Source organism: Triturus cristatus, chromosome 7 (assembly GCF_964204655.1).
Source record: "Triturus cristatus chromosome 7, aTriCri1.1, whole genome shotgun sequence".
Taxonomy (NCBI): Eukaryota; Metazoa; Chordata; class Amphibia; order Caudata; family Salamandridae; genus Triturus; species Triturus cristatus.
In genome coordinates this window covers 189,469,438-189,481,735 of record NC_140590.1, presented here as the reverse complement: position 1 = coordinate 189,481,735, position 12,298 = coordinate 189,469,438, and the positions used below count along the sequence as shown (strand labels likewise).

The window sequence follows — 12,298 nt, the reverse complement described above, 5'->3', positions numbered from 1 at the left end:
AAAGCATTTCCTACTGAGGAGACTGCAATAAATGAGGAAATTAGGAAACTTCATAACAAATAAAACTCCCAAGATGGCCACCAGAGACAAAAGAGCCCAAATGCAGAACAAATATCACCCAGATGTAGCCCACATGTAGCCCAATGACAGAAGTGTGCAAAACAATTATTTTTTGTGTATTTGCAGTTTTATATAGTGCAGACTTGTCAGGTATTGGAGTGCTTTACATGAGCATTGGTTACATCACACAAGATCAAATTCATTTTGGTTGTAGACATGGGGAGATTAAGTGATTTGACCAGAATCACAGAATGTTGAGCTGAAGCATAAACTCCAACCTGGCTCCCCAGTTGCAAAGTCTGTAGCTCTGGAAGTAACACCACATCCTCTCCCCTAGGTGCAACATTTAATCAAGTGGTCAACTGGATAAAAAAAATAAAGATTACAAATAATTTAAAAGTTCTTTGTCGCTATTTGAAAACTCAGAAAATATGTCCTCATTTTAGCTTTTTAGAGCACTGACCATAATTTTGATGCAAATAAGACCCTCTCATATATGTAATTCATAAAGGAAATACTCTAGGTATTACAGTTTTGATTACATCAAGATGACGTCAGGCGTTCCACACTTTTGTAATAAATATAGAATGTTAGCAATCTAGTTGTTCATTGGGATACTGTTGAGAGGCAGAGGCCAGGGGCACGGACTCTGAAAATTGAAGGCAGGTAGGAGAGTGCAGAGGCAACAATTTGACCACACTGGGCAGGCAGGAAGGGCAGTGGCAGCACAACAGACTATGGAGGGCAGTGGAAAGGGGGGCAGGGGCAACAAACCAACAATACAGGACTGGCAAGAGAGGCTGTGGCAATATAATAGACCATTGTGGGCAGAAGGAAGAGGCAGTGGTAGAACAACCATACATGCCATCAGACCCGTTTCAGCCAGGAAACGTCCAATGTTTTTAAGCTCAAATGGGCTTTACTTGATCTGTCTCCTGTCTACAATCTCCTCTTTTTTAATGTAACTCAAAGGGGAAAATCAATACCCCAGTTTTTTTTCAAAATCTCCCTCTTACCAAGTTCAAAATGTTTGCAAGTATGGTACATTGGATCATGGTAGGCAGGAGGAATTGGGGTAGGGACATAGACTCGGATAACAGAGGACAGGAGCGACATGGAGAGGTGCACCAAACTGACCCTACAGGGCAGGCATCAGGGAGTGCAGCACAACAATCCATGGAAAGCAATAGGGAGGAGACGAGACCATGCACATGGACAACAGAGAACAGAGGGGAAAGAGGCAATGGTAGCTAGCTAACCATAATGGACAGACAGAAGAGAAAGCTGCAGCATAACAGAACATAAAGGGCAGGAGGGACGGATCAGGGGCATTACAATGGAACAGGCAAGCCAGGAGGGAGGGAATAGTGGTCTGCACATGGAAACAGAGGGCTGGGGGCAAGGGGGCAGGGCAGGAGCAGCAAGATGACCATGAAGGTCCGGCAGGATGGGCACTAGAAACAAGACACACCATGGAGAGCAACAATGAGACTATGATGTGATACACACAGACCATGGAGGGAAGGTGGGAGGGGGTCAGGGGTAGCTAGCTGACCACACAGGGAAGGTGGGAGGGGCCATGGCAGCACAGAAGACCATGCATGGCAAGCAGGAGGGTTAGTGGCAGCACAATGGCTATGATGGGCAAGAAGGAGGGTGCAGGGGCATGCACAAAGGACCATGGAGGATAGAAGGGAGGGTCAGGACCTGGGCACAGACAGGAGAGTTCAGGGGAAGGGGCCTCACAACAGACCGCACGGGGAAGGCAGGAGGAGCAGTTGCAGCACAAGAGACCAGGGAGGACAGAAGGGTGTGGCAGTAAAATGGACCATGGAGGACAGGAGGAAGGGGATAGGGGCATGGCATGTGGACAGGCAGGGTGGAGGTGGCAGGGACAGGTTACAGTCATCTGACAATGCTAGGCAGGTGGGAGGGAAGTGGAAGCTCAACAGAACACTCAGAGTAGATAGGAGTGGCAGGTCCATGGAACATGGTGGGCAAAAAGGATGGAGCAGGGGCATGCACAAAGACATCGGAGGGCACTGGGAAGGAGAATAGGGTCAGCAAGCTAAGCACAGAGGCTAAGCAGGAGGTCAATGATGGGCCATAGAATTGGGCAATGGAGGGCAGGAGGAGTGGACTGGTACATCATGCTAAATGGAGGGTAGTGGCAGCACATCAGACCATGCATGGCAGGAGGGAGGAGGCTAGTCCATGGATTCAGACAACAGAGGATAGGGAGGAGGTGGATGGGGCAGCAAGCTAACTGTTCAGAGAAGGTGGGTATTAGGAACTTTATTGTTTTTAAAATGTCTGTGCGAACTACTTAAAATATGAACAAGTATGCAGCATAATCTCAGTTTTATTCAGGAAGAAGAGGACGTTTGTGACTGTGACTCCGGGGTCACTTGGCAGAAACACCCCCTGACCCTCCACCCCCATCACAAAATGTAATGTCCGTGAAAAGGGTAGGTGGACGCAGTGTTATATAGAACATAGTCCTGAGAGCACGATTGAAAATGAAAACTAGATATAGCATATGGTATAAACTATGCACCAAAAAGTGTGATATAAGATGAACCGGGTCATGAAATATAATATGCAATACATTGTGCGCAATGACAGATTCATTGGAGAGCGCGAGATAGCACAGGCACTAGCTCATGCTAGGCGATATGCACCTTGGAGTGTAATATGCACAGGACAGTGTTGTGTAACCTAAATAGTCTCTAAAGTTGTAATATAAAATATGTGCTGGGGAGTGTAACGTTGCATATGCACTGTGACAAAGATATGGATCCCAGATTGTAATATGTATGGCATAGCGCTGTGCGTTATAACATAGGCATCGAGGAAGGCACGTTAGATGGGGCCATATAACCCGTGCGAAGGCAAGTGTGGCACGACATATTCACGGGGTGGTGTTACAGTGCACATGGGCTAGAGAGTGTCATAGCATACGCACTAGCTGGTGGAATACAACATAGAGGTGTGAGGCACTCGGCGGGCACTGGTGGGTGTAACACAGCATTGGGCTCAGCCAGGAGCACGCTGTGACTCTCAAGTGAGGTTTGTCTCCTTTCCAGAGAGTAAAATAAAAAGTATTACACATCCGGCGGTGGATGTGTGTTTTATTAACCGTGAGGGGGGTTTCTTGCATAGTTTGGTCGAATTTTTGTTGAATCCCCTTTGAATGGCTTGGTGTGCATGTATAATAAATGTGCCCGTCAATAGCTACCCATGTTTGTATAAATAAACGACAAGGGTGTCTACTTGGAGAGTACCCACCAGCGGGGGCACCGGGATTAGGCACGGTAGGGCGTCAGACACGTCAGAGCTTCACTAGCGGTGTAAATACATTCCATGTGGATTCATTCTATGCATAGTTGCCTTTTAATGATTATCACGCAAATCGTCATGGTGATAGGTACATACGGTTTGTCCAGCATGTCCTAAGTGTTTCTATAAATATATATTTTTTTAAAATAATAAAAAACAAAGGCCGGCCCCGGGGGATGGGGTCCTCGGGTCATAAGTGGCCTGAGGAGGGGGGCAATGCAGCCCCCTCCTAAAGAATAAAAAAAAAAAGGCCATGACCCGGGGGTTGGGGTCCCCGGGGCCGATTAAAGCCTTGGGAGGGCCAAATTGTTTTTTTTTTTAACAAAAAAATGAGGGTGTAGGCCCTGGGGGATGGGGTCCCCAGGGCCAGTAAATTAGAAAAAGAAGGGGGGCCACACAGCCCTCCTTTTAAAAAAAAAATAAATAAATAAAAGACCGGCATCCCCTTCAATACTGCGGGTCCCTGAGGGCCAACTAGCCCAACAGGTATCTTCAGTATGCGCCAGGGAGCTGCGTTGAAGACAGGTGTTCTGAGGCCACACCCCTTTTTACATCTCTATGCAACGCAGCTCTGTGGCGCTTACTGGAGGTACCTAGTGGGCTAGTTTGACCCTAGGGACCCTTAGGATTCAAGGGGACTTAATCTCTCAACTTAGAACGGCCACAGGGCGCGTTTACACAGTGGTGAACGGAGGGGACGGGGCCTGAGGTGACATGTGCAAACACGCCCTGTGGCACGTTTTAAGTTGGGAAAATAATTCCCTTTCAATCCTGAGGGACCCTGGGGGCCAACTAGCCCACCAGGGTCTTCCAGTAAGCGCCACTGCTCTGCGTTGCAGAGAGGTGGTGCAGGCCGTGCCCCTTTTTACACCACTCTGCAATGGCGCTTACTGGACGTACCTAGTGGGCTATTTTGCCCCTAGGGATCCTCAGGATTCAAGGGGACTTCATCTCCCAACTTAAAAAACTGCCACAGGGCGTGTTTACACAATGGGGAAGGGAGGGGATGGGGCCTGAGGTGACGTGTGTAAACACGCCCTATGGTGCGTTTTAAGTTGGGGAAATAATTCCCCTTCAATCCTGAGGGCCCCTGGGGGCTAACTAGCTCACCAGGTGCTTCCAGTAAGCGCCACTGAGCTGCGTTGCAGAGAGGTGGTTCAGGTCGTGCCTCTTTTTACACCTCTCTGCAATGCAGCTCTGTGGCGCTTACTGGAGGTACCTAGTGGGCTAGTTGGACCCTAGGGACACTCAGGATTCAAATGAACTTAATCTCCCAACTAAAAACGGCCACAGGGCGTGTTTACTAAGGGTGGGCGTAGTGGGCGTAGTGGGGCTACGTGAAGCAGCACGTAGTGTGCCCAAATCTACGCACACTACGCGCTTCGCGTAGCCCCACTACGTGCCACCCACCTCCCACCCGCCATTCTTTTAAATATTATAAGCAATGAAAAATAAAGTAAAAGTAAGTCGACTTACCCGTAAGCGCGGCGTCTCCGGGGCTCCCTCTTTCAGTTTCTAATTTCTTCTGGCAAATGCGCATGCGCGGACGCCCGCGCATGCGCATTTCTTGCGAGAAATGCGCATGCGCGGGTGTCCGCGCATGCGCATTTGCCAGAAGAAATTAGAAACTGAAAGAGGGAGCCCCGGAGACGCCGCGCTTACGGGTAAGTCGACTTACTTTACTTTATTTTTCATTGCTCATATATTTAAAAGAAGGGCGGGCGGGAGGTGGGTGGCGGGTGGCAAGCAGCTACGCTTCGCCCTCGGCGTGTGCGTAGCGCTGCCCTGCTTCGCCTACTTCGGAAAGTGCGAAGCAGGCAGCGATACGTACACTACGTGGGCGAAGCGTAGTGCTACGCCCGGGGTTAGTGTTTACACAGTGGTGAAGGGAGGGGACAGGGCCTGATTTAACGTGTGCAAACAAGCCCTGTGGCGCGTTTTAAGTTGGGGAAATAATTCCCCTTCAATCCTGAGGTACCCTGGGGGCCACCTAGCCCACCAGGTGCTTCCAGTAAGCGCAACTGCGCTGCGTTACAGAGAGGTGGTCTAGGCCGTGCCCCTTTTTACATCTCTCTGCAACGCAGCTCTGTGGCGCTTACTGGAGGTACCTAGTGGTCTAGTTGGACCCTAGGGACCCTCAGGATTCAAGGGGACTTAATCTCCCAACTTAAAACGGCCACAGGGCGTGTTTACACAGTGGGGAAGTAAGGGGACGTGTGGCGCGTTTTAAGAGGTAGTTTTAATCACCTGCCCTATTATATACTAGGGGCTTACAGAGGAGGTCATGCTGATCACAGGGGGACCCCAACGCATAGTGTTCCCTATTGTATGTAGGTGTATTCACTGTATTCTGAGTGTCTTTTAACATAGCACTGGCTCTAGGACTGGTTAGTCAGACTCAGTTAACACCAGTATCCGTCTGAAAAAGTTGAGGGTACAGGATGATTTTGCAACAAGGTTTCTTTCTGTTCTTCTGTTTGATCTTTCTGCACGTTATCCTTCTTCCTGCACTTTTCTTCGTGTTTGAGGACTTCTGTTGCTTCTTTCTGCATTTCTTTTTTTTCTTTCTGTGCATTTTTTCTTCTTTCTTCACATGTCCTATCTCTGTATCCATAGTTAGAAATTAGCATTTAAAAAACCTTTGAAATTCACTCAACAAAACATAGGTATTAGGCACGTTATAGTTAGGAATTAGCATTTAAAAAACCTTAGAAATTCACTGAAAAAACCATAGTGTTCAGGGGCGTTATAGTTAGCTGGACTTTTCACTCGTACAAAACCATTGAAATTCCCCCGTTATAGTTAGTTCAGCTAACTATAACTCGCGCGCCCGCAATGCACTGCTGATGACGTCACATATTACATCACTGATGACATCACTGATGACATCACTGATGACATCATCCAGTGAATGTGTGTTTTTCTGAAAATTACATATGTTTTATATATGGATATCTCAAGGTCGATGGAAGAATAAATGGGTATATAAGTGTCTAAATGGATGATTTGTTTTTGAAAAATTGATTGTATAACTGACTGATTAAGTGTATCTTAGTGAATACATGGCTTAGTGAGTAATGTTTAAATATGTAAATATCTGTATCAGTCTCTCACTTTGTGTATAAGTGGCTGCATGGGTTGGTGAGTAGCTACATGAGTGTCTATATAGGTTATTAGTTGGTTTTTTGAGTATCAGTATGAGTGTCTGAGTGTCTGTATGGTTCGGTGGGGGGTATTACGTAGTGCATAAGTGCATGAATGAGTGACTCACTGTTTGTATGTGTTGAAGACAGCAGGTGTGCAGGACAGTATGGGTGGATGAGTGTGTGCATTGGTGTGTTAGTGAGTGAATGACTGTCTCAATAGTGTCTTTATGAGTAACTACATATGTTTTAAACTAGTATATGTGACTATTGGTGTATATAAGTGAGTATATATGAGAGTGAGAGATTGAAAGAGTTCCTGTATGAATAAGTATGTGTTTCTATAAGTGATTGTTTAAACGACTAAGTATGTGTAAGTTTCTGTAGAAGTAAGTGTGGTGGTGTGTGTATAACTGTATATGCGAGTAAATGGATGTTTGATTCTTTATTGGCATGAGTGACTATGTGTGTGAGTAACTCTATGGATGAGTGGTGTTGTGTAATAGGATGTATAGGTGTATGAGTACATATGATGAGTGAGTACATGTATGAGTGACTGTATAGGACTGTTGGTGAATGAGTGGATGTGTATGTGGATCTTAGAATTACTGAATAGGTTGTTGTAACTGATATTGGTATGTCCATTGTTTTGAAAATTTTAGTTTCTATTTTTGAATGTGTGTATCAAAGGTTATATTAGGGGGAGAGGAGGTCTGCCACTCTATCACAAAGATGATGTCATCAGTGATGTCATTTGAGATGTCATCAGTGATGTCATGAGTGATGTCACTGACCATGCCATGAGTGATGTAATATGTGACGTCATCAGCAGTGCATTGCGGGCGCGCGAGTTATAGTTAGCTGAACTAACTATAACGGGGGAATTTCAATCGTTTTGTACGAGTGAAAACTCCAGCTAACTATAACGCCCCTGAAACCTATGGTTTTTTCAGTGAATATATATATATATATAACACCCCATATGGTGTACGTGTTCTTTGTGTCATGGCAGCCCAGTTTAACAGGTGTGATGTACTCTGTTTGTTTAGTGCTTCACGTATTTGAGGGCCTCTCCTGGGGCAGATGAGCCTGTTCTGATTAGAGGTGGTAGACCTGTCATGACAAAGAAGCAGTTAGCAGAAACAGCACATACAGTTTCCTGATGCACACCTATGCTGTAATGTGTATGCTGCCCCCCTATGCTTTCCTTATAGATCTTGTTGTGGTTTGAGTGTACTGTCACTAATATTGTCGGGGGTAGGCAGAAATGTTTTTGGGACAGAACTCTGTATTAACGAGCAAAGCAGCTGAATAATTATTTTATGGAAACCCACCTTCTAGCTGTCATATTAGTGCAAGCTTGCAGTATTCCAATGCATTTCCAATCCTCTTTGATATTCAAATTGTGCTATAATATTTTGTACAAAATGCATTATGTGCATCAATGTGTACTTTTTGGTGTCTCTAAAGTTCAAGTTACCATATTTTGCAGACTGTGGTCGGAGGAAGCTACCAGTCGATCGGATTGTCGGAGGACAAGATGCTAGTCTAGGAAAATGGCCATGGCAAGTCAGTCTCCACTATGATGACACACACCTTTGTGGAGGATCCCTCATTTCTTATGAGTGGGTTCTGACTGCTGCACACTGCTTTCCTGAGTGAGTACTGTTAGGATTGGTAATTCGATGTACAGATCTAACATTAGCTTGACTACCCTTGGACCCAGGTCATATCTGTCATTCACTTCCTGTGACTGTCATTTGTGTTGCATTACAAACATAACTATACAGCAAATTGTAACAACACATTCTGTTAGTTGGCTCCCTCTTATGAAGAGTCATTCATGTTGACTCACGGTGCATTCACTCACTCATTCATTGCAATCCTCAGTGATACCCATGTCTGCACACATAGCTAGATAGTGTAGAAATGTTCACCAAAGAAACAGTGTGCCCTTGACCCTTAAGGTGAAAGTGAAGTTATGGTTAGTATTGGATATAACACCTAAAAAGTATATTAAAAAAACTGAGAAATCCATCTAGGAAAAGCAGAGTTAATGTGTAGTTATGTTTAGAAGTTACATCTGAAAGATTTGTGAAATACCCAAGCTCTGGTTAAAAGCACAATCCATATCTCGCACAAAAGCTGTGCAAACATATGTTGCACACCAAATTCAATGCTGACGACCTCACCCTTAAATAAACAGATGCATTTACAAATGTGTAAATCGTTATACAGATGAGATCATATACTATTTTACCCTATTAAATTGCTTTGAATATGTGTTGTTGTTTAATTACATTTCACTTTCAGGTTTTTATATTTATTATTATAAATATTATTAGCTTATGAACTAAAACGTAACTGTAATAGACAGCCAAAGTGGCATTAAACAGGTTCAGATATCTGAAAAGGCAACCTAGCCACATTGCTCATTTTAATATCAGTTGTCCAAGATGGATACTCATAATATTTAACCGGAGGGAATGATCGGTTTTATAGGCTTTCTGGCTAAGGGGATAGGTTCCGTAAATCACATGGCCAACTACCTGACACTGCTCCAGATTGTAGTTTACATATGCATAAGTTAACCTTGAAAAAGGCAAATGAAACAGACATCCCTCCTCTGGACAAGTCAAGAAGAGAAAGGACAATCAATTAAATTAACTGAGGCACAAACATTGAGGGTAACGTTGAAAGTCTGGGATAGTTGATCACTGTGGGCAGACCAGGCATAAATGATGACAGCCCCTTTGTTACAGTCAATAATAAGCAGCCAAAGTTCTAAATTGAGTGCTTTAATAAAAATATGAAATGGACAGTAATATTTTCAAAATTGTTACAGGGTGTGGACTAGAGGGAAAAAGGAAGAGCCAGTAAATGACCAAGCTTGTCATATATTAGTTAGCAACCAAACACCAGGAACATGACTATTGTTGAAAGAAAAATCAGTACGATCTTCCAAAGGCATATGTTAGACTAAAGTGCAGACCAAAGCATTGCAATATGTAATTGTTCAAGGTTGTATTCAGAATCATTCTCACAATAATTTTATGTAATGAATTCCTCTAGGACCCAGTGTTGGAGGGTGTAGAGAAATAAGGTATATGAGTTTATGCTGGATTGTCCACCTTAGGTACTGCCGAGTTGAATGTGGACAATCCAGAATGCACTAAGACAGCTACTAGTAATGGCAGGAATCAAAAACAGAACTAGAGGTAGCCATCAACAACATGCTTATTCAATAGTCGGTCACCACTTCTGGAGTCCAGATCGATGTAGGTACAATTGGTATGCTTAATGGGGCTTTACTACAATACACATCGGCGACTAATAAACTAAATATTTGTAAATGTAGTATGTTGGACAACTGTCAGTGCACAAGACAATAGATGGAAGGTGGATATACAGGCAGTTCATGAGAACTCTTCATTGAATCTAAGGGCCCTAGTGGTGCTGGGACCGGCCGCCACGGGTGCGGCAGTCCCGCACCACCAATTAGGATACGACCGCCACCCTGGCAGTCGCATCCCGCATCTTTATCATTGCGGCGGGTGCTGCTGTAAGCAGCACTCACCACAATGCCAAAGAGGCATGTTGTGCATTGTCATGCACAACGTGACAGGCACTGCACTGTGCCTACCACCTTGTGCATGGCAATGAAGGGGACACCATTGGTACCCCCCAAGTGCAGCCCCCCCGGGGGCCTGCAACGGGCCCCCACAGCAATTCCCGCCTGCCTTTCCAGTGCTGCCATGGAAAGGCCTGAACCACCAGGCATCATAATATGGATTCCTTCCAGGCACCGTCACCATATTGTGCCCGAGTTCCACCCGGCCGGCAATCATGGCGATTGCGCCCGACACAGTACCCCCCGCCATGGTAATATAGCGGGGGGTAAATGTGGTTGTGATGGAGGTGGATCACCGGCCGGGCGGAGGCGATCTGCCCGCCATCATAATGGGGCACATAGTGCATGTCCCTTCATGACGGGGGGTGTAAAACCTAACTGTAAACAGACGAAGATGAAAGATTTTGTGGACTTGACCACTTTACAGCCCATAAAGTGTATCAAAGAGTTGACTGGCACATTTTGGGGTTCTTAGAGTGTTCATGACATATTATCCAGAGGGAGCTTAAAAATATTCTTAAATACATTACCAGGATTTGATGTAATAAAATCTAACTATGTAACTTTTGTAAATTTTTTATAAGCTAAGGAGTAGCTGCAAAGGGAAAAGATTGAATAACGTGTGGCAACTTTTAGCTCTGTAAGCTGACGCTCTCAAAAATAAATGTTTTATCATAGATGGGGATAAGTGTCAAAGAAATGAAGCCTATGTTATCGTCTTCAAATTTATTGCTAGTTGGCTCTAAAAATTTGGACACACATTTTAGACACATTGGTTACTTAAATTCAAACATACTTAATCAGAAATTTGGAGCCTTGACTAAATCTTTGGGGGATTGGAATTGAGAACACTAGGAACACATTTTAGTAAAATTAAAAAGCAATACCTTCCCTATTTTTGAAGAAAAGTATCCTGGCATGGCAAATAATACAGAACAAAGCACTTGCAGAAATATGAAGGATGGATGGAGTGAATTGTCAGAGGTCTAGGCAGAGCACAGAACTTCCACAAAGGAGGCCTGGACAAGAAAGATTGATGGGGCATTTCATCTAATTTAGTAGAGGCTCGCAACTTTAAGGATAGGGAGGGGATATTGACATTTTAACACACCAAGTAACAAAAAGCATATTAGGATTTACATTGGCAGTCCTTTCAGGGAACATCGCCATTCTGTTCAGACAATTGAGGAGCCGGCCAGATATCAATAGTGATTTTGATCAATTGGACTTTAGGCATGGGTAACCAAATATACAGAAAAGGGTAGCTATCACAGGCAAAAGGGGTTGGTAGATTTTAAGCTCTCTAAATACTGATATGTAGATTCTAGTGTGTTTCCTATTAAGGTGCCGATTCCGATCCGGTAAAACCTGTGTACGAATCGTCGTACGGAGCGTTTTCTCTGTACGACTCGTACCCGGTAAATAACCCGTACAAACTAGCAAGTACGATTCGTACGGAAACCTGTTTCCGTACGAATCGTAGAAAAGACCGGACGGCTAAAAAACACGTACAAATGTGATCCGGGACAGCGCGAACGCGACATTCGCACGGAGTCAGGCAGCGTTTTACGGACCAGCAAATACGATTCGTACCCACAGCACTCCGCACGGCAATATTTTTACGGGAGACAAAAAGTGCCGGAAAATCTAAGTACGTCACGATGCATGAGGAAAAGGGGGCCCGGTACGCACCGTACCCCAGCGCTACATGTACGCACCGTACCCCCAGCCCCCCCACCGCATGTACGCACCGTACCCCCCACCACATGTACGCACAGTACCCCCCCACCGCATGTACGCACCGTACCCCAGCACCGCATGTATGCACCGTACCCCCAGCGCGTAACCCCAGCGCATAGCGCTGGGGGTACGGTACGTACATGCGGTGCTGGGGTACGGTGCGTACATGCGGTGGGGGGTACGGTGCGTACATGCGGTGCTGGGGTACGGTGCGTACATGCGGTGGGGGTGTACGGTGCGTACATGCGGTGCTGGGGTACAGTGCGTACATGCGGTGGGGGTGTACGGTGCGTACATGCGGTGGAGGGGTACGGTGCGTACATGCAGTGCTGGGGTACGGTGCATACATGCGGTGGGGGGTACGGTGCGGACATACGCGGGAGGG

General features: G+C 45.4%; 1 protein-coding gene across 4 annotated transcripts in view; it reads left to right on the top strand.

Annotated features, from left to right (window-relative positions):
* HPN (hepsin) overlaps nt 1-12,298 on the top strand; it is a 445,048-nt gene that overhangs the window by 388,395 nt on the left and 44,355 nt on the right. For all 4 annotated transcript variants that reach the window (XM_085616009.1, XM_085616008.1, XM_085616006.1 and 1 more), the window contains one exon: nt 8,035-8,200. In XM_085616009.1, coding sequence (XP_085472135.1) covers nt 8,035-8,200 — 166 coding nt within the window. The remainder of the gene's footprint in view (nt 1-8,034; nt 8,201-12,298) is intronic.